Consider the following 19816-nt stretch of genomic DNA (forward strand, 5'->3'; position numbering starts at 1 on the left):
ATTCAAATGTCTTGTGTCAGTTTATCGTTTAAAATGGTGACTTTGTGTGCGTATCCTGGATGTTTAAATCTTTCGAAACCTAACTTCCGCCTACGTCAAGCGTGACTTTTTCAACGTAATTACGTTTTACGTGAAGTCATGGACGCGCATCGCAGAGCAGTGCAATGCGCGCATTTTTGTTTATAAAGCATATACTTTTTTGTTTTAGAAAACGACCAATCGTTTTGCTAGATAAGACCCTTATTCCTCGTCTGGTATCATGTAGAGCCCTTTGAAGCTGCACTGAAACTAATTTTGACCTTCAACCGTTTGGTAGCCGTTGAAGTTCACTATAAGGAGAATAATCCTGGAATGTTTTCATCAAAAGCCTTAATTTCTTTTCGACTGAAGAAAGAAAGACGTAAACATCTTGGATGACATGGGGGTCAATTTTACAATTTTAATTTGAAAGTGAACTAATCCTTTAAGTAAACGGATTACTTCATAAGAAGTGCATGGCTGTACAACCCTCTACGCACACCTTGGCAATATAATCGCCATTGGCTAGTAAACCGATCAAGCAACTCCACACTGATCTCATACTGACACCCACAATCAAAGCGTGGGGCATACCTGCAGATAACACATCCCATAAATGTGCTTTCATAATAGAACCTGATTTTTAAGTAACCCTGGTACTGCATTTAAAGGGACAGTTCTCCCAAAAATGATCATTCTGTCATCATTACTGTGGAACACAAAAGAAGACTTTCTGAAAGTCAACGGGGTCCAAAAAATACTGGAGCACATTGACTTAAAAAAAAAAGACATTCACCACCTAAGACAGAGGAGCAATTTGAGCAAACACTCACCAGTCAGATATTTTGATACGAGGTTGTAGTTGATCCATGAAAGCATCACTGTAGCCTTCTTTCTTCAAATCTATCAGCTGTTGCTTCATACATAACCTGAGGACAAAGTTTATCTGTGATTCATGTGTGGATTGGCTTGATGATTGATTGATAATCATATATTGACAAATAAATAAGCTCAAAACTTTGTTACAAGATCTAAATTATCAAATGTACCCATGAGAAGTTACAAAACATTTTGTGACCGTCTCATCCGGAAATGGTTTCCTATTTTTCTCTGCCACCCAGCGGTCACCTCCATTCTGTACAATCTTCCATCCTTGAAGTTTATCTAAAAAGAACATCAGAGAAGCAAAAATTCACACAATGACACTTGTTCGAACTTATCTATGTGAATCAGGGTTATTATTAACTAAAACTCAAATTTAAACCATAAAAAAAATATCACTTGAAATATAATAAACGTTAACTGAAATAAAATATAAATTAAAAACTCATTTTATTTCAGCTACTTGCCAAGGCAACATTTCTCATTTTCCTTTAGTACTAAAATAACAAACTAAAACTGAAATAACAATTAATAACTAAAAATATAAAACATTTTTTATAGTATATCAGTGATACTGATGTGAATCACCTTCTGCTCTGGGATTCTTGAGCAAGTTACATCGTTTCTTAGTTAAGAAGTAAAACTGGCGCCAGTTGTTTGGTGGTCTGGAAACATCTTGTGGCTGGATCCCCTCTCTCCGACAGCGCTCTCTCCAGTGTGCAGCACTGTCCACCAGCTCCTTCCACTCATGACACACCAGACGACAGACTCGCACCACCTGATGAGCAGGCAGATTCAGTAGGATCTCCTCAACCACAGCTAGAGGAACAGCTGAACGCAGACCTGAGCACTGACAGAGGATGAAAGATTCATTTCTAATCCTGTTGGAAAATCCAGCTCTGGAACATGGTTGCTGGTTTTTAGCTGGTTATCAACTATAATCTTCCAAAACCCAGTTTGACCACTTTAAGCTGGCAAATGGTTTATTGCCAGTCTACCAGCTTGAACCTCCTAGAAACCCGTTACCATGTTCTGCTGGGGGAGGCAACAAACAAACAAACAAAAACAGCCGGTCTTAGCTGGTTTAAGGTGGACTCCCAGCCTGACCAGCTAAAGAAGTGGTCAAAACCACTCTAAAAACAGCCTGCAAACCAGCTATGACCAGGCTAGAAGAGCAGCTAGAGCAAACCAAATACCAGTTTCAGCTGGGATTTTTTCTTTTCACATCTATCATCTTAAAATGGATTTTCCAGCAGAAAAGAAAGTCTATTTCTGCATTTGGGCCTATGTCTGGGCCAGTTTGATGTGTTAATTCTCTCAAATCAACACTAAGCAACTTACTGAGTCTAATCTGGGTTTCCTTCAAGCAACATTAATGTTCCCGCTCTCTCCTGACCTATTCTTGTTTTTTGATATGGCATTTGTCTTTTATAAGACACTTGTGCGAGTCTGGACATACGGGTGTGCAAACCCGGAAGTTACGTCCCTCAGTCTGTCGAAGCTACACTTATCCAACTGAAACCCAAACAGTAGTAGCTATTTCGCATTAGTTACAGTCTCAGTCAGACTCAGTCATCGTTCTTTTAAACAGCGATAACGACACTTATTGTGGCAGCACACTAATCTGCTTCTGGAAAACTTGAATATGTCTGGCAGTGAAGCGTCTTGAAGGTTTACTTCAAGCAGATCCGTTATATATGTTCTTCTTTCCGATTTAGATATCGTATTAAGCCACACGTACCATGATTCTGGTCAGAATGCAAATATATTCTTTAGGATTTACATATTTACCGAGACCCAAATCGAAAGTACTGATGTGGGAAGCTTGCGTTTAGCCTATGTCATGGCTCCTCCTACAACACTGACGAACGCAATATGATGACACGTCACGGAGAAGTGCATTACTGTACCAGACAGGTTTTATTACCATCGTGAAAAGTTGTTTGTGTACGTGTACTGTATTCACGCCAGCTAACAAAAAATAGTCTAAGAATTATCTTGGAACGTTTTGATAACGTTTAGATGAAGAATATGAACAATGTATAAATAAAGTTTTTTTCTAACGTTTTGATATTAAAGACTAATTAAGACCACGATACTGCATGTAAGTGATGCTATGTTAAACACTGAAGCTTTGAAACTTTTAAGCATTTAGTAATAATAAAAAAAGAATTCAAAATGAAGCTAAATAACTGTTGAAGGTTAAAAGAGACAAGTATTTAAAAAGACCTATTATTGTACACTTGAGGTCTTTGTTTAAGCTGCACCAGTACAGAAAACATTACCTGCAGCAAATAATCAAGGTTCCCTACTGATTACAAATTATAGCTGAAAATGAAATGACCACAAGGTGCAGTTCATTTTAAAGTGTTGCAATAAGATTGCATGTTGAAAGCAGTTAATGAGATGAGTTATTATATCTTGTTTTTATGTATCTGCTCTATATATTAATTTTGCATTTGTAACAGTTGTAAAAGAATGTAAGAAATGTATAGTGGAAAGGAAGCGATTGAAGCTGTACGGGCTTTTGCGACCTTTGCAAACATTTCCAATAATTGAAGCCATAGTAAAATTACCATATTTACAGAAGTACGTCACGTGTTTCCTTCATTCTGCAGCCAGAAGTAACTGATAACGTGGTGTCTCCATGAAGATAGTTTTATATAAGAGCTCACCTCTGCAGACATTACTCCAAACAAATAATTAATTTTATTCATTGTTTTTATTGACATGCATAGATATAAGATATGTGTACAGAAAAAACATAAAAATATTTAAAAAAAGAATAAAGAAAATTAAGAGCAATAATTCTTCAGCAAATTATACTTAAACAAATCAAACAACTCTGACCAGTGCTTATTAAAATGATTTTAATTCATTTCTAAACGATATAAAAATGTGATGTGAGAAACCTACATTTTTTTAATAAAATGTTTTGTTGAAATAATATTTTTCGGAAAGCACATAGCCATTCATATTTGTTCATATTATATTTTATATCTTAAAATGAGAGTGAGAAAGATCATTCACTTTATCAAATGTGACCCTGGACCACAAAACCAGTCATAAGGGTCAATTTTTTTTAAATTGAGATTTATATGTCATCTGAAAGCTGAATAAATAAGCTTTCCATTAATGTATGGTTTGTTAGGACAATATTTGGCCGAGATACAACTAGGCCTATTTGAAAATCTGGAATCTGAGGGTATTTTTTTAAAATTGAGATTTATATGTCATCTGAAAGCTGAATAAATAAGCTTTCCATTAATGTATGGTTTGTTAGGACAATATTTGGCCGAGATACAACTAGGCCTATTTGAAAATCTGGAATCTGAGGGTGCAAAAAATTTGAAATACTGAGAAAATCGCCTTTAAAGTTGTCCAAATGAAGTTCAAAACAACTTGGAAATAGCGTTACTGAGTTTCTGAAGAAAATGTAACATGTTTTTACTATAGTAAATATAGTTTAACGATATTGTAATTAACGTTAAACAATAGCAGCCACAAATTTACCATGGTCTGAGAGTCCATGAAATGTACTTTAATATCATAAACCATAAAATGTAGTCAGCTTTCTACTATGGTTCATTTTCATAATAGGTAAACACAGGTCACAAGTTAACACGGTCACATTTCCTTGATTCAGCCAGCCGCACAATGTGACGCCGAGAGTAAAATCCTGTCTTCAATCTAGAAATCTGCGGCTGAACCGGAACCAGTGTAGTTCGGTAGCTCAGTGGTTCATTACTAGCGTCTTTTAGCGCGTGTTCGAAACCCGTACCAAACAGACTTTTTTGTTTATTTTCCGTACTTAAGCCGCTACGGGCGATCATACCAATAATTTGTAATCTTTACAAGAGTACCAAAATCATGTAATGAGCAACTGTGCGTTTATTCGACAGCTTAATATCACGTCAGTTTGTGCTTTCAGAATCGGCGAATCTGCTGCGGTCGTTCCATCACATCCGGAGCTGAGACCTGAACCAGGAAGTTGGTCACCAGTTAAACCGTAACACCTGTAACAGAAGGCTACTTTCGGTTTGGGATCTCGTTAAACATGTGATTATAAGGATTAATTATATTCTGATTCAGCGAGTTTGGAATCTAGAATGCTACTGTGTGTAACTAATGCGATATCTAAACCGAAAAGAAGTACATATAACAGATCTGCTGAAGTGAGCCGTCGGTGCTCCACTGCTAGACTATTCCAGGTTCATTCAATGCTGCCGCATTAAGAGTCGTTATCACTGGTTAGAAGAACGTTCTTTGGAATATAATTAATGCGAAGGTAGCTAGGTTATTTGTGTTTCAGTTTTTTACTGCAACATCGTCAGACTATGAGACATAACCTACGTTTCCACCAGTAGGTCCAGACGCGCAAGAGTGACTTATAAAGCAAATATAATATCAAAAAAAAAATGGGCCAGTCAGAGAGCGGACACTTTCATGTTGCTTCGAGGGACTTTAAACCCAGATCAGACTCAGTAAGTTGTTGAGCTCTTTGGTTTCCGTTACAGTCGGTTGTTATAGCATTAAATCAAATGCTAGTCGAAATGGACTGACTTGCCATATGACAGGTAAGTTAGATCATCTTGGACCAGCATTAAGCCAGATGGTCATGCCATGTTACAAAGGTCAGGGTGGAACATGGTATAGCTGATGACCAGCTAAAAACCAGCAACCATGTTCCAGAGCTGGATTTTCCAACAGGATTAGAAATTAATCTTTCATCCTCTGTCAGTGCTCAGGTCTGCGTTCAGCTGTTCCTCTAGCTGTGGTTGAGGAGATCCTTCAGGTGGTGCGAGTCTGTCGTCTGGTGTGTCATGAGTGGAAGGAGCTGGTGGACAGTGCTGCACACTGGAGAGAGCGCTGTCGGAGAGAGGGGATCCAGCCACAAGATGTTTCCAGACCACCAGTCAACTGGCGCCAGTTTTACTTCTTAACCAAGAAACGATGTAACTTGCTCAAGAATCCCAGAGCAGAAGGTGAGCCACTGGACAGAAAATATTAAATATTTTTAATAAAGCAGTATGCTTCATATTCTGGACTGCATTTCCCAGAAGCATCGTCAACCTAAGTTGATAATTGAAGCCATTGGTGGCAATAGTTTTTACTATCTATAGGCTTTGATGCTTTTGGGTATCACAGTGGTAGAATTTTGCACTGTGTTGATATTCCTCAAGCATTTTATTTTTCATCTTCACGTGTTCCAGACTCTTTGTTTTGCAGTTATAGAATATCCAGTTTTCATACTGTGGATTTTAATGTAAACAATTTGGTGGCTTGACATAAGGTGCATATAGAAAAAAAAGGTGTAAGAAAGTGCCAAATTTAAAAAAAATTCCCCTTAATTTAGAGTTGATTATTTCTGGTGGGGGACCAGATAGCAAGCTGAAATTTTCACAGATACATGTCCTCGATAGCATTCTGCTGTAAAATTTGAGTATGTGATTCTGCTGGTTACAGAGCTAGAGCTAGTAAAAATCTGGGGAAAAGCCTACAGGATTCATGTATTGTTAGATATGAATGTAGTATAAGCATAACAAATAATACAAATTTAACAGTATTTTAGATTAATTATGTTTATGATTGACACACCATAGCTTTTGTTTGTTAATGAGGTCTAAAACAGTGGTTTTCATGAAGGGGGCTAGGGACCACGAGGGGGCCTCGGCAAACATCCAAATGTTAAAAAAATTCACTTTTTCACGCTTTCTCAACCCCATTAAAAAGAAAACCCTAAAAATGTTCTGCATGCATGCTATACTTAAAGGGTTAGTTCACCCAAAAATGAAAATTAGTCCATAAATTACTCACCCTCAAGTCATCCTAGGTGTATATGACTTTCTTATTTCAGACGAATCCAGTCGGAGGTATATTAAAAATTGTCTTTGATCTTTCAAGCTGTTTAATGGCACTCAGCGGGTGTTGCATTGCTTCAGTCCAAAAGAAGTGAAATAAAAAGTGCCCATCCATAAAAAAAGTGTCTCACACGGCTCCGGGGGGTGAACAAAGGCCTTATGTAGCGAATCGATGCGTTTTTGTAAGAAAAATGTCCATATTCAAAACGTAATAATCACTTTAATGTAGCTTGCGCCAACAGTTGTACACAGAAGCAGTTCCGGGCGGATTACGTATGAGTTCAGTGTTGCGCATGCGCCGGCGAGTTTCGTGAAAACCAACGTTTGTTTACAGGATCAAAGGAAGCAAAGTTTCCTTACTTTAGCAAAGGAAAACCAGTCTCCTCTTGGCTTATATCGAAATCCTCCGACATTCTTCTTTACAAATCCTCGTTTTGTACTTCTAATTCGTGACCGTTGTTTTGTTTTGATCTCTCCGCTGCGCTTCCGCCACTTCTGAGCGGCGCGTGCGCAACACCGAACTTATACGTTAATAACGTTATAACTTAACTTTTAATATACCTCCGACTGGATTCGTCTGAAAGAAGAAAGTCATATACACCTAGGATGACTTGAGGGTAATTTATGGGCTAATTTAAATTTTTGGGTGAACTAACCCTTTAACTAGGACCCCCTAAAAAGATTTAGACTACATTTTAAATTACATTTGACCTTAAATTATAAGTCTTAAGAACAACAATGTGCAGATGTTGTGGGCCATGATGGCCACTGTGGTTAAACCACATAAAATAAAATAAAAATATTGGTTTTGCAACACCAAAATACAGAGGTAATGGTCAAGCAGCGTTCATTGGACCGCTTGAGATGAAATGACCCTAAATTCACTTAATATTTAAACAATTAATTTTAACACTTCGTTTGCCACCTTATTCCCTTCTGAAAATGCAATGCCAGTGTCACTTGCTCAATTTATATAATGTGCTCCTCTGCTGGTCTGATTAGAGGAGTTCAGTGGATGGAAGATTGTACAGAATGGTGGTGACTGCTGGACAGTAGAAGATAATTCTGTAGAAATCCCAAATTTCACAGTCGCAAAATACTTTGTCACCTCTTACTGGTAAGCTTGAAATGACTTATTCTTCAGCTGAAAAGTCAAACCTAAATAAATGTATTTTAAAATGCTTTTTTATTCAGTTTAGCTAAAAGGACAATAGCGAGGCCGCCTTTGTCACCCATAAACTTTGTCCTCAGGTTATGTATGAAGCAACAGCTGATTGATTTGAAGAAAGAAGGCTACAGCGCTGCTTTCATGGATCAACTACAACCTCATATCAAAATATCTGACTGGTGAGCGTTTGCTCAAACTCAAATTTTACAGTATCAGTGGTTCCTTTATTATACCAGTTAATAAAGTTTATTTTGCGAATGTTTTGTCTGGTGCAGGTACGCCCCGCGCTGCGATTGTGGGAGCATGTATCAGATCTGTGTAGAGTTGCTTGATCAGAAGAAGAAACCCATCAATACCTTTGAGCCTGAACCAGTTTTCTTTCCACAGTGGAACGATCAGCAGTGGTGTGAAGTGAGTAGAATAAAATACAATCAGCTGAACCTGATAAAAATAACTGTCATTCTCACCAAATATACATTTTTACAATTTCAGATGACACATGTCTTTAAGGATTATGGACCTGGGGTTCGGTTTATCCGTTTCACTCATGGTGGGCGTTCTCTTTTTGAACGAGGCCCTCTCAAATGAAGACGCGTTTACAACTGGCATGTCTAGCTCAGGAGCGACACTGGAAAATTAGATTGTGACTGAGAACGCGTTACTGAGCACATCCACCCATTTACCGTGAAAACTTAAAACAGGAAACGGAAGCTGATGCTGCTGCAAATGAAGCGAAAGCGGCCTTCCAACAGCAGCCATTCCTCTACATAGGACATCTATGTAGACACTCAACACATACTGCGATCCCTTACTTCTCTTCTAAATATCGTAAAATAGGACTGAAGATCTACTTACACAGCGGAAGACTTTGCATGACTGTCCATCCAAAATAGGCTTGTCTTTGCGTTTCAAAATAAAAGTCGTTTTGTGTCTCTAATTTGGTACGTTAATAACTCGTTTAAGACTTTTTTAAATACTAAAAAAATGATACTAAAATGCTAAAAAAAATAAGCTGAAATATCAACATAATTACAACTTATTATAGTAAATGTGATGTAGATAAAAAAATTGTGCATTGTATAATAATTATGGACATAAAAGCTACCAAGTGGCAAAATGCTTCAGATAATTAAAATGTGGGAGCAAAGATGTCATGTGGTGAATTACTGTTTTGTGACATTTGATCATTTTCTTTACCTTAGACAGTAGTAATTTTGGTACTTCACAGAGCATTGCACATTCATTTTGCTCATCATGTTTATTCATTTTGCTCAATCCCACATCAAATTTGTTACTCCATTTGTAGCTAAACATGACTGCAAATTGAGAAAATGACATTTTTAAAAAGTGACGTGATTTGACGCAACATTCAATAAAATGGAATCAACCTTCTATAGTTTCCCAGCATACATTATTCCAAACAATTCTTCAGTTAGTCATATTTTAGTTTAAAAATAAGGGTAAAACCATTAAAAGCAACAAATTCTCATGTCCGAGTCGATTCACACTGACAGAAAAAGATAAAAAATCATGTCTGTTCATTTCAAGGGGACCTCGTCACAAGCAAAGTAATCCTTCAGTGGTGCTAAAAGATGTCTTATGACAGGGACGCTCCAGGACTTCCCCAGCACTCTCTGCCTCTGCAAACGCCCCATATTTTTCACATCCGTGTAATGCTTCGGAAATCCAAATATTCTGTGAAAGTGTGAGAATCATCATAAATAAAATACATATTTGTATTTAAATGTTTATTTACAGCTAAGAGCAGAAGTAAAACTTACTTCTCCATTTCTGTGATCCATATATTGTCATCTTTTCCATTCATGGTGATGGGGAAATGTGCATCATTGGTGCCCTGCTTCAGTGAGTTTGGTCGTGTGGTGATAGTGCGAACTTTTTCATACTGCAAAACAGTACAAATTTCAGTTTGTACCAAAACATACCCAGTTTCAGAACTCATCACTAGTGAACTATGTACTGCATATCTTTGGTTAGAAGCTCATGACAGACCTTTGCAGTGCGGCCAGGCTCCAGACATTCCTGAAGCCGGAGTTTATCATTCTGGGATGCTATGATAGGTCTGGTCAAAACAGAATAAAATGGATGATGTTTAATTTACACTGTTGAGTGTATTTTCCAGGTAAAAAACAAAAAAAAACAAGTGTGTTATTCATATGAATATAACTGACACACACCTGTTCATGCCAGGTATGTTCCCCCAGAAGTATCTTGCTCTGTGAGCTGGACTCACTTTCACAGCATCAACAAGCACAGGGTTACACTAAAAACAAACCACACAGACTTACTACATCGTGAGACTAAAACATTTGTGTGAATCGTGATCCCAAGATTCAAGAAAAAATATATAGAATGTAAGAGCTTTTTAAAATTGACCATAAACTGCTGAGAGTATTTATCAAAACGTCTATGAAACAAGAAGAACACTCACTTCCAGAAAGCGGCAAATGTCAGCTTTAACCTGGGTTTGCATGAACACCACGTTCTCAAACAGCCAGAAGAACGGCTGTGGGTCATCCTCCTTCGGCTTCATAACATTCAGAAGCCGATAATATTCAAAAAAGAGCCGCCCTGTGCCCTCTGCAGAGAGTAAAGAGGATCTCAGAGGCAATGAATGATGCTAACTGTTACCTGTTTTGACATGAGATCAAGCGCTAGCTGAGCACACCCAGCAGTAGCATGTTCAACAAAACTTTAAATCTGATGTGTGAATCATGTACTAGATTTCAGGATCCAGACTTACCAAACAAGCCTTTCCGAGCAGGATTGACTATGGACAAGTCATTACAAGGACTTCCACCAATGAGAAGATCAAACGGGCCCCATTTGTCAATCTGAACAAAGAAAGAGAATAAATTCAATCAGCAGACTGCTGAGGAGTCTTCTTCAGATGTGTAAATAAATCTCAGTACATGTGCAGAGAGGTTTTACCATTTAAAGGGTTACATCAACCCAAAATGAAAATCCTGTTATCATTTACTCACCCTCATGTTGTTCCAAACCCAAAAGAAATTTGTTTGTGTTCGGAAACACAAATGAAGATACTTTTAATAAAATCTCAGATTCTGTCCCTCCATTGAAAGTATATTCACTCAAAACTCTGACGCTTCAATACGTTCACAAACAGATCAAAAAAGAAATCCATATGAATTAAGCGGTTTAATCCAAGTCTTTTGAAGAGATATGATCACTTTATAAGATGAATAATTTAATTTAGGCTTTTGTTCACATAAAAACATTGATCAATGAACAATGTTTACAGCATTTAAATCAGGTGACTGAAGCTAAAACAGGCTTGCTTGATGCGTGAGAACAAATGAGGTTTGGTCTCGCTTGTCAAGCAGGAATGGTTGAGCTTCTGTTTATGTTCACTGATCAATGATTATATGTGAATAAAAGCCTAAATGAAATCTGTTCATCATATAAAATGATTGCGCCTCTTCAAAAGACTTGGATTAAACCTCTTCATTCATATGGATTTATTTTTGATCTCTTTACAAACATTTTGAAGCATCAGAATTTTGGGTGAAGAGACTGTCAATCGAGGAACAGAAATTAATAAAAATAAAAATATTAATCAACCAAAGACCAAAAATCTTGTGGTTTTAGAATGACACGAGGGTCAGTAAATGATGACAATTTTCATTTTGGGGTAAACTAACACTTTAAAGACAAGGGGAAAAAAACAAGACGACAAAAAATTATTTTGCAACCATACATGCTGTTTCGTAATGTTTTTAACATCTTCCACATGAGTGATTTTTCCATCATGGTTGACCATGGAAATGGTAATGGACTCTTCATCAACTTCTGAGGCCACATATTTTTCCACTTTGAAGCCAAGATCCCTCAAGACAAGGTATCCTGAAACATAAAAATGCATTTAAATGAGTCATATAACCAGTACAAGAACACTATAATAAGTGTGTATTAAACTAAAGTGGTTGAGGAATACGGGCAGTTTTACCTGTGGCTATACCATCAAATAAAGAAAGCACTCTGATTGGACGTCGCTGGTTAGCAGGGATTGATGGGTAAACACGATGGGGCTCCTGAGGAGAACAAATGTCATTGGTCGAATCAATTCAAACACAAATAAGGAAGATCATCCAATATTTTTACAAGATGATGAACAATATGAAACAAGCACTAACAAACTCCATAGCGCTGTTGTTGGCAAAGAATTCCTGCACTCGGATGCTCCAGTCATTCCTGGGCTTCAAAGCTCGAGAGCTGCTCTCAGGTGCACACAGGTAACACGTCCATGGGTCCACATTTTTCAGCCGGTCAAATGTGCCCTCACCCACCAGGATATCCAGACAGTCCACACAGTAGGAGCTAGGGAAGCGTAAAAGACCAAGTTCAACTATACACAAGTATAGGTCTAAAAACACCAGTGGAAATACTAAATACATACATTGCATTCAAGCTACACATTTTATCAGATTTTGCTTTCCCTGGGAATCAAACCCATGACCTTGTATCAACATTACCATAAACACTCACCGACAACAGTTGTCATGGCCACACAGAATGACCTCCATGCCAGAACAGCAGACGGTGCAGTACGACTGATAACCATCTTCATCATATCTGTACAGCGTCTCCGTGAAATTATACTACATGTGACAAACAGACACATCACTGAAGGATTGTATTGTGTTGTATGACTGTATACTTGATTTTATGCAACATTTAGTAACAGCTGTAGCTGGTATAGCCACTGTGTGGAGAGAACTACAGCTGTGTAACTGTATTTACTACCTTGCAGTTTGAACACAGCATTCCTTCGAATAGTGGGTGGATGATTTCGACAGGTGTACTCCCACATGATAAGCAGAACTCTGAGAAGGAGGAGAAATGAATTTAGGATGACCTTCACTCATTATCAACATTTACGGCAGTGTTTATGAAAGGGTTTCTGACCTTGAATGTTTCTCTTGTTTTCCAGAAATGCATGCACCATTTGATCTGTCAAAACATTTCAATAAACACCAGGTTACTTAGGGTTTTTTTCTTCCTTTGCCATCACAATTTTAATAGCAACAGTAAATATTAATGATGTACTTACGTCTTTTTTGGCTGTTCTGTCTGGACTCGATATGTACGCTTGGGGTAATATTTTGATGCTTATTCCGCTGTGGTTTTTGTTTTCTACGGGTCTTCACAGTCTGCCAGGATCTCTGATTCAATTCTGAATACATGCGTTTTCTATAAACATCGGCTGTCCCAAGGTCTATCGAGCCACTGTGCAGGTCCAGGGATTCAGGGAGTTTACTGAGAGACACAGTTAATTTAAATAACTTTCCTGTAGAGTCTTTGTGCTTTCTCATGTTCCTATTCACTGATCGAGGCATACAAATCTTGTCTAAGGAAGAAAGAGAGATATAAATACATAGTAAATTAATACAGCATTTGATACTACATGCTACACATTGGAATAAAGCACCGAGGTTAAAGAGCGCCCTCCGGTGCTTGTTGAATACCATTGCATCCTGATTGAGATTGAAGTCCTTCTGGACCCAATGGTTCAAAGCCTCCAAAGGCCCAGTCCAACATGACTCTAAGCAGTTCATCCTTAGAGTCTGTCTCAGGAGAAAAAAACATTCGACTGCGTCTGGAGGCCACCTACACACACACATGAACAATCACACAATGAGAGGCAAATATGTTTCTGTTTTGTACTAACATCTGGAAGTTTTTTTTAAACCTTTAAAGGTTAAGTAATTTCTGTGCCACTAGCATAACCAATACGAATTGCGAACAAATGTTTTCCAAAGTGCAAACAAAAAAATATTACCAGTGATATTGAGGGGCAAAATTAGGCTTAGCTTTCCAAAACTAAGTTTTTCCAGACTGTAATATCAGAGTAAATTGCAAACCGCATGAACTACAAAGCACTAATAACAAAATTTATCTTACCTGCAGAGAATTAAAAATTGCATCTTTGTATGCCATTACTGTAGCGAAGGAATTAGAACAGAAGCACTTGGCAAATGAAAAAAAGGGCAGGAGATCGTCTGCTTGGACCTGCAATAGACCATTTGTTATATACACATATTTAAGTAAAAGAATACCCAAAAGCTTGCACATAAGACTCTGCATAGCCATTTTTCTACCTCTGATAGCATCCTGTTCTCAAAGAAAATCACTTTACGCATGGAGCCACAAGGCCTCTTGCTGTCCCAGCTCTGAACCAGTCCAGGCCAAAGACCAAAGCCCTCAATCGGCCCCCAAACCATCTCGCCCACTGTGTAACCATCCTAAAAAGAAAACACAGCACTCGTTGGATGGAGAGTCTAAAGTCTTACTCTCTCTAATTTTTCTGATGTTAAAACACTTTATCCTGTTCCATCTTAAAGAAATAGTTAAAAGCACAGAAACTTCTCACTTCAGCTTTAGATTAATTGCACAGAAAATGTATTTTTATTATAATATTAAAAAAATATATAAATAAAAAAAAAAGTTACCTGGAATTCTGTTTTCTCATTGTTTTGTGTAGAAGACGTATTTTCTTTTCTTTTCTGGCAGAGAAAGCAAAATGTTCAATAAAGATATCCAGAACGAAACTTAAAACAAATGAGACAGACATTTACCGCATAATTCCATGTGACATCATTGGCATCACAGTTGTAATCGTCATCATCATCAGTGATTTCATCATCCTCATCATCATCTAAGATCACAGACACATATGGATGATCCCCTAGCAAAAAGAAGGGCAAAATAAGTTTCTCAATATTGCAGAACTGTAAAAGAAAATACCACTAGCTGGTATGTCTGAACAGGGTCTGAAACCTTCTGTGTTATTTTGGCTTTCTGTGTCTGAATCAGAAGAGATTGGCACAATTTCATCCACTTCCATTGGTGCAATGTCCTCCACGTATATTGGTGCCATGTCATCCATTTCTGTTAAGTCAATGATATCTGAAATGCAAAAGCATTTGTGATGCAAAGTAAGTACAGATCGGCTCCTCAATATATATTGAACCTTATGGAGTACAAGTATGTCTCATTACCGGACATAACGCTCCCTTGAGTCTCTGGGCTGAGATGTGATGGAGCACTTTTATATGAACTGCTGTCCGTAACATCGTCCTCAGCCATGTCCTTCTCCTCAAAGTCCTCCATTTTCCTCTCCTTGAGATAGTCAGTTTGCTGAAACATCTAAGATACAGACAACCACACACAAACACAAACCAAACTTTCAGATATTTGCTTATGTAAAACTTGCTGTCATGCTTGGATGCTCTAGAGTCTAGACGGTTGACAGTGCATTGCCATGGACGAAAGATGCTCTGAATGTTCTCGACATTTTAAACATCGTCAGAGGTCCCTTAATCCAAACTAAATTAATTTTCATAACCACGGCCACATTAAAAGGGAGAAATTATATCTTATCACAGATATCTGATAAATGATATTTTGGTTTCTTCATACACCAGTGACTCACCTGTTCAAAAATGGTCTCTTTTTTCAACGTTCTGGGCAAAGCCAACAAGCTAATGATTAATTTCCCAAAACTAGACGTCCTTCCCATAATCCTCAGCTCTGTCTTCCAGTACTGCTCCATTGACTGGTCGGCTAGTTGTGTGTCACCCCCATCAATGAACTGGTACTCCAAAAACTCATCTGTGAGTAAGCTGACATTCTCAGGGCCTGAGCAAACTCCAAAACAGACACCTAAATCTTGGACTATTTTGCCAGTCACCTCAAGCTTTTTTCCTGGACTCAACACTAATGACAAGTTTCTCAGAATAGAATCTGAGAAGGGTAAACGTTCAATAATATTAACAGTTACAGTCGTGTAGAAGGAGATGATGGAACTGTGGAATGTCACCAAGTAGTCCGTCAACTCTTCAGAGCGTTGCAGGAGAAAATCAGCAGCCTGTCTGCCGACTTCAACCTCTCCTCTAGGTAAATGTCCCACTGTGTCCTGTATAAGCGAGGTCTTGCCTCTTCTAAGAAAAAACTCTGCTGCTTTAGGTCTGAGGAAACTCGTTGTGTAGAATCTCACTAATTGAGAAGCATCTTGAAGCAGCTGTGTCACGCTGACACCTCGGTCAATATTCTCCTGAAAATCGCAAAGCGGTTGCAAAGAGTGGCAAAGAAAGAGGACGTGGAGTCTTATTTTGGGGTCACTAAGAAGACGACAGATTGATTTTTCATCTGCATCCAGAGATCCAAAGTATTTCTCAAGGTCTGACCAAGCTAAAGTCATTTTCTGGATGATTCTCCAAAAGAGAGAGCATTGGGACGTCAGGATATTTCTGAAGTTCGAACAATCAACATCTTCAAGCAAAGTTTGTAGAGCAGCTGGGAAAGTTGGAAAGTGTTTGTAGATCTCGGTGATGAGATTCAGAATCAGGCCAGAAAACTCCATATTCTCGACACCACTGTGAAACACTTCTCCTGCCATATCTGTAAGTCCACATAAAGACACAATCTCAGGTTTCAGCAACTTTAGACCTGAGAGAAGACCTTCATGATCTGGGAAATTTGAATAAAATATTGCCATGTTTATTAGAGGTATTCTGAACTTCTTCAGCATCTCCACTACGCAGGTACAGATGGCATCAGCAGTCTCTTCCTCTGGATGAAGAACATCAAGCAGTCTGAATTTGTTTTCCCCAGTAACTTTGTCAAAAAAGCCCAACAGCAGCACACTGGCCTTGTTCTCATCCTCAAGCTCCACTCCATGGTATAAATAAAGGCAGTATGGAGTCTGACTACAGAAGGCTGTAATGTCTTCCCGACATTTCTGGCCTAATACTAGACTGTCCTTGCTACTGGCAAAGTTTGATCCAGCATCAGGTGAGGTAGATGAGCTATACTTTCTGATGAAACACATTGTGGCCGGACTCCGGAAGAAAGACTCATGTGATCCCTTCTTAACATTTAGCATTTTCTGGTTTAGATACTTTGTTTGCACAGGACTGTAGAGTCTTGAAGATTGTTCTTCCTTCTTAGCTATTAATAAAAAGAAAGGAAGAAGTCATTAAAAAAAATGGCATACAGGTCACAATATCAATAATAAAAAAAAAACTCAAAAAGTAAACACCTACAGATTTCAAACTCTCTGCTTGATTTCAATGACACAACTTCCCGTTCAACAAAACCCTCCTGAGGGTTATACTTCTGCTTTGCAACATTGTGATCATAAAGATCTTTGAACCATGTAAGCAAATCTAATGTTTTCAGGATGTCTCCATTCACCAACAATTTCAGCTCCAGTTCCTATAAAAAAAAGAGAGAAAATGCATTGTTGACAATAATACATGTTGATCATTGCATAGCCATACAATTAAAAACATTTTATATGATGCATTTTTTTTGCCAGCATAATCTGAATTTTTATTTAATTGCTCACTTTCTTGATTTGTGCCTTGCTGAAAGCTTCCTGTAGAAGACTGTAATTATCCAAGATGTCTGCATTCTCTTTTGCTGTGAACTTCACTTTATTTATGTCGATAGATCCAGGGTGAATGATGTCCATCAACTGACAAAAAGCAGCACCTAGAAAAAAAACACCATAAAAGTGTTACTGAAAAATATCTAACATTCAACGTTTAACAATTAAAATGTTTAAATTAAACTGGAAACCAAAATACCTGAACAGGTGTGCTCCAACTGGCTGAAAGTGGCATGCAGTATATGGTTGAGCCAGTCCAGCAGCTCACTGAGATTGTGTTTCTCATCTCCAATCTTCACATTCACCACCATTTTTCCATAACCTGTGGAGTTATTGTAATATATTAGTCTGAAAACGTTGATAATTGTTCACAAATAAATACCCCAACAATGATACACATAAAGACAGTATTAAGTACGTAATAACTCCTTAATTTTTGAGTCCACATAGTAACAAGTAAAGTCTTTAAATTAACCGCAGACCACTATATGCGCTAAATGTGGGTTTGTTCATTCAAACAATCAAAAAAATCAGTTTGAAAGGAGGAATCACAGACCAAACAGATCTTTTCTTCTCGACAGAAAATGCTCCCAGATGAAGACGATTTATTACGTGTAAAGTTAAATGACGTTTCGGAAAATAGGAACACTCAGAATCTGTTATAGAGCATATCCGCGTATGCGCATGCGCACCCTTCCATTTGCCGCGAAAACTTAAAGGGAGGAAACAGCTGTAGCGGCCAATGAAGCGCGAGCGGCCTCCCAGCAGTCATTCCTCCACATTGCACGGTGGGACACAGACTGCACGGGAAACAAAGAGGCGAAAAAGTCATGTCTTAACAAACATGTTACCGTTCGTTGATAAATGTTCTGCTAAAATTTATTCAACATGTTATACGTTCGCACAATGCGTTAAGGAAATTAGAGATGACTTTTTACGTGTAATCTTAATTAATATATATTTCTTAGACTAGATATATCGTGTTTTTCCTAGTGTAATTTGTTCAAAAAAATTGTGTTTATTACATGAGGCACACACTTTAGCAAAAACTAAATTATATCGTCAACGATATATTCGCGTATTAATAAATGTCGAATGTTGCATGCAGTCTTTTAACCTGGTTGATAAATAAAAACGATTTGAAAACATACAATACAAACATTCTTAACCATCTTTAGCGATTCCCAGATCACGCACGCAGCTAACTTATTTCCGCATTTACACGTCGCCCGCCAGCTATCCGGTGCAAGTTGTCCAGAAAGTAAAATCCATTACATTTAACGTTACTACTACTTACCACCACCCTGTCCCGTTCGGTGCTTCGGTAGTAGGACCTCCCTCTGGCGATGCCGCGAATTCAGTGGATCATCAGATCGGTCGGTCTGACGTAGGGGAGTCGATCGCGTTTGAATCCAAAAAAGTTCCGTTGCACGCGTTCTGCTGCTTTGCAACGTGGAAACACTTTGGTCACTGGTGGGAATTTTGATTCATCCTAGTGACTCGAATCTTTTGAATCAGTTTAAAAAAGATTTGTTTACGGATTTTTGTAAATGGCATCGTTACTCCAGTAGGTGGCGATCAGTGCGTGTCTTTTTGTGCGTTATAAGTGAGTCTTCAATTTACGCAACCGATTCGCAAAAAAAAACCGAGTCATTTACAACCGAAATGTATCATTATCAGTTATGGTTTTATGTTCGCAAATAAACTAAGAGATCTTGAAAAAGGAGTATGCGTTTCCCCAACAGTTAAATTCTTCCTCTTCCTTTGATGTTGTGAACCATACTTACTTAATCACACGGCGAACGAACGACGTGCCTCTCTCTCAGCGGATCTTTGTTCAGTCTCGTTCAGATTTAAAACAATGACTCGTTTAGTGATGGGGGCGTGGTCGCTCAGTTGGTCCAACCAATGAAATGCTTTTTACGACCCGCACTGGAAAGCTGTTTGGTCGTGCTATAATCACTATTTAAAAACAGAAAAGCGGTTCAGAAAAAAGGAGAAAGGGAACGAAAAATAGCCTGAATTCGGAATAACATGCTACTATACCAGGCTTAGGCCTATTATTTCTTCAAATGACAGTAGTAGTGAGAGTCTATTCCGAATTCAGCATATGATCATGGAAGTGAATGAAGATGATGTATTACGATGTCATATAGTAACTTATCTTTATGTATTTATACATAAAGTATAAATAAATGGTATAAAAAACGTGAGACGAAGCAGGCAGATTAAGATAATGTTCGAATTGCATATTACGATACAATTGTTGAAAAGCATATTGCTACCTACTGTTTTTTGCAAACACAGTACAACAGTACGTTAAATACGGTTTCCCGCAATAGTATCAACTCAAATCAGCGTTTGTTGTTGTTGTTGTTGTTGTTTTTGTAATGGCGGCTAGTGATGCATGAACCGGAAGTGATGTTCCTTTGGTCATTTACCCAACTGTTGAAAAAA

General features: G+C 38.1%; 3 protein-coding genes across 5 annotated transcripts in view; 1 reads left to right on the forward strand and 2 right to left on the reverse strand.

The window, feature by feature from the left end:
* The window catches only part of LOC107747988 (sodium-dependent lysophosphatidylcholine symporter 1-like), a 20230-nt gene extending 17503 nt beyond the window's left edge, over positions 1 to 2727 (reverse strand). The window contains exons 1-5 of the mRNA XM_016562639.1: positions 2642 to 2727; positions 1489 to 1750; positions 1068 to 1182; positions 852 to 947; positions 545 to 612 (exon numbers count right to left, since the gene is read on the reverse strand). Of these exons, the coding sequence (XP_016418125.1) occupies positions 545 to 612; positions 852 to 947; positions 1068 to 1182; positions 1489 to 1750; positions 2642 to 2644 (544 nt within the window). The 5' untranslated portion in view covers positions 2645 to 2727. The remainder of the gene's footprint in view (positions 1 to 544; positions 613 to 851; positions 948 to 1067; positions 1183 to 1488; positions 1751 to 2641) is intronic.
* A 2238-nt stretch (positions 2728 to 4965) lies between these two features.
* On the forward strand, positions 4966 to 9556 carry LOC107747974 (F-box only protein 44-like). Its single transcript, XM_016562615.1, has 6 exons — positions 4966 to 5384; positions 5642 to 5885; positions 7764 to 7878; positions 8013 to 8108; positions 8205 to 8340; positions 9478 to 9556. The coding sequence occupies exons 1-6, from the start codon at positions 5319 to 5321 to the stop codon at positions 9499 to 9501; spliced, it is 681 nt and encodes a 226-aa protein (XP_016418101.1). The 5' UTR covers positions 4966 to 5318; the 3' UTR covers positions 9502 to 9556.
* On the reverse strand, positions 9276 to 19174 carry LOC107747973 (uncharacterized). 3 transcript variants are annotated; one of them, XM_016562613.1, is made up of 25 exons: positions 19147 to 19174; positions 17559 to 17681; positions 17318 to 17463; positions 17013 to 17184; positions 15401 to 16917; positions 14967 to 15114; positions 14746 to 14874; positions 14544 to 14653; positions 14418 to 14471; positions 14067 to 14210; positions 13870 to 13977; positions 13434 to 13575; positions 13019 to 13315; positions 12874 to 12918; positions 12712 to 12791; positions 12454 to 12566; positions 12102 to 12285; positions 11915 to 11999; positions 11666 to 11811; positions 10691 to 10781; positions 10379 to 10527; positions 10125 to 10210; positions 9940 to 10009; positions 9711 to 9832; positions 9276 to 9624 (listed from the first exon to the last, which is right to left on the reverse strand). In XM_016562613.1, the coding sequence occupies exons 2-25, from the start codon at positions 17668 to 17670 to the stop codon at positions 9468 to 9470; spliced, it is 4407 nt and encodes a 1468-aa protein (XP_016418099.1). In that variant the 5' UTR covers positions 17671 to 17681; positions 19147 to 19174; the 3' UTR covers positions 9276 to 9467. The 3 variants fall into 3 exon arrangements, with proteins under 3 accessions (XP_016418099.1, XP_016418100.1, XP_016418098.1); XM_016562614.1 differs by lacking the exon at positions 19147 to 19174 and adding an exon at positions 18657 to 18669; XM_016562612.1 differs by lacking the exon at positions 19147 to 19174 and adding an exon at positions 17916 to 18028.
* Between the last annotated feature and the right edge of the window lie 642 nt (positions 19175 to 19816).

This window comes from Sinocyclocheilus rhinocerous, unplaced genomic scaffold (assembly GCF_001515625.1).
Source record: "Sinocyclocheilus rhinocerous isolate Xijiao unplaced genomic scaffold, SAMN03320098_v1.1 scaffold1251, whole genome shotgun sequence".
Classification (NCBI taxonomy): domain Eukaryota; kingdom Metazoa; phylum Chordata; class Actinopteri; order Cypriniformes; family Cyprinidae; genus Sinocyclocheilus; species Sinocyclocheilus rhinocerous.

Excerpts from the sequence above, each read along its gene's own strand:
- LOC107747974 (XM_016562615.1), top strand. The coding sequence starts at position 5,319 with ATGGGCCAGTCAGAGAGCGGACACTTTCATGTTGCTTCGAGGGACTTT. Across the intron at positions 5,385-5,641 it reads TTAAACCCAGATCAGACTCA|TGCTCAGGTCTGCGTTCAGC; the intron begins GTAAGTTGTTGA and ends ATCCTCTGTCAG. Across the intron at positions 8,109-8,204 it reads CATATCAAAATATCTGACTG|GTACGCCCCGCGCTGCGATT; the intron begins GTGAGCGTTTGC and ends TGTCTGGTGCAG.
- LOC107747973 (XM_016562613.1), bottom strand. The coding sequence starts at position 17,670 with ATGGTGGTGAATGTGAAGATTGGAGATGAGAAACACAATCTCAGTGAG. Across the intron at positions 17,185-17,317 it reads GCAAGGCACAAATCAAGAAA|GAACTGGAGCTGAAATTGTT; the intron begins GTGAGCAATTAA and ends TTTTTTTTATAG. Across the intron at positions 14,654-14,745 it reads AAGCCAAAATAACACAGAAG|GGGATCATCCATATGTGTCT; the intron begins GTTTCAGACCCT and ends TCTTTTTGCTAG.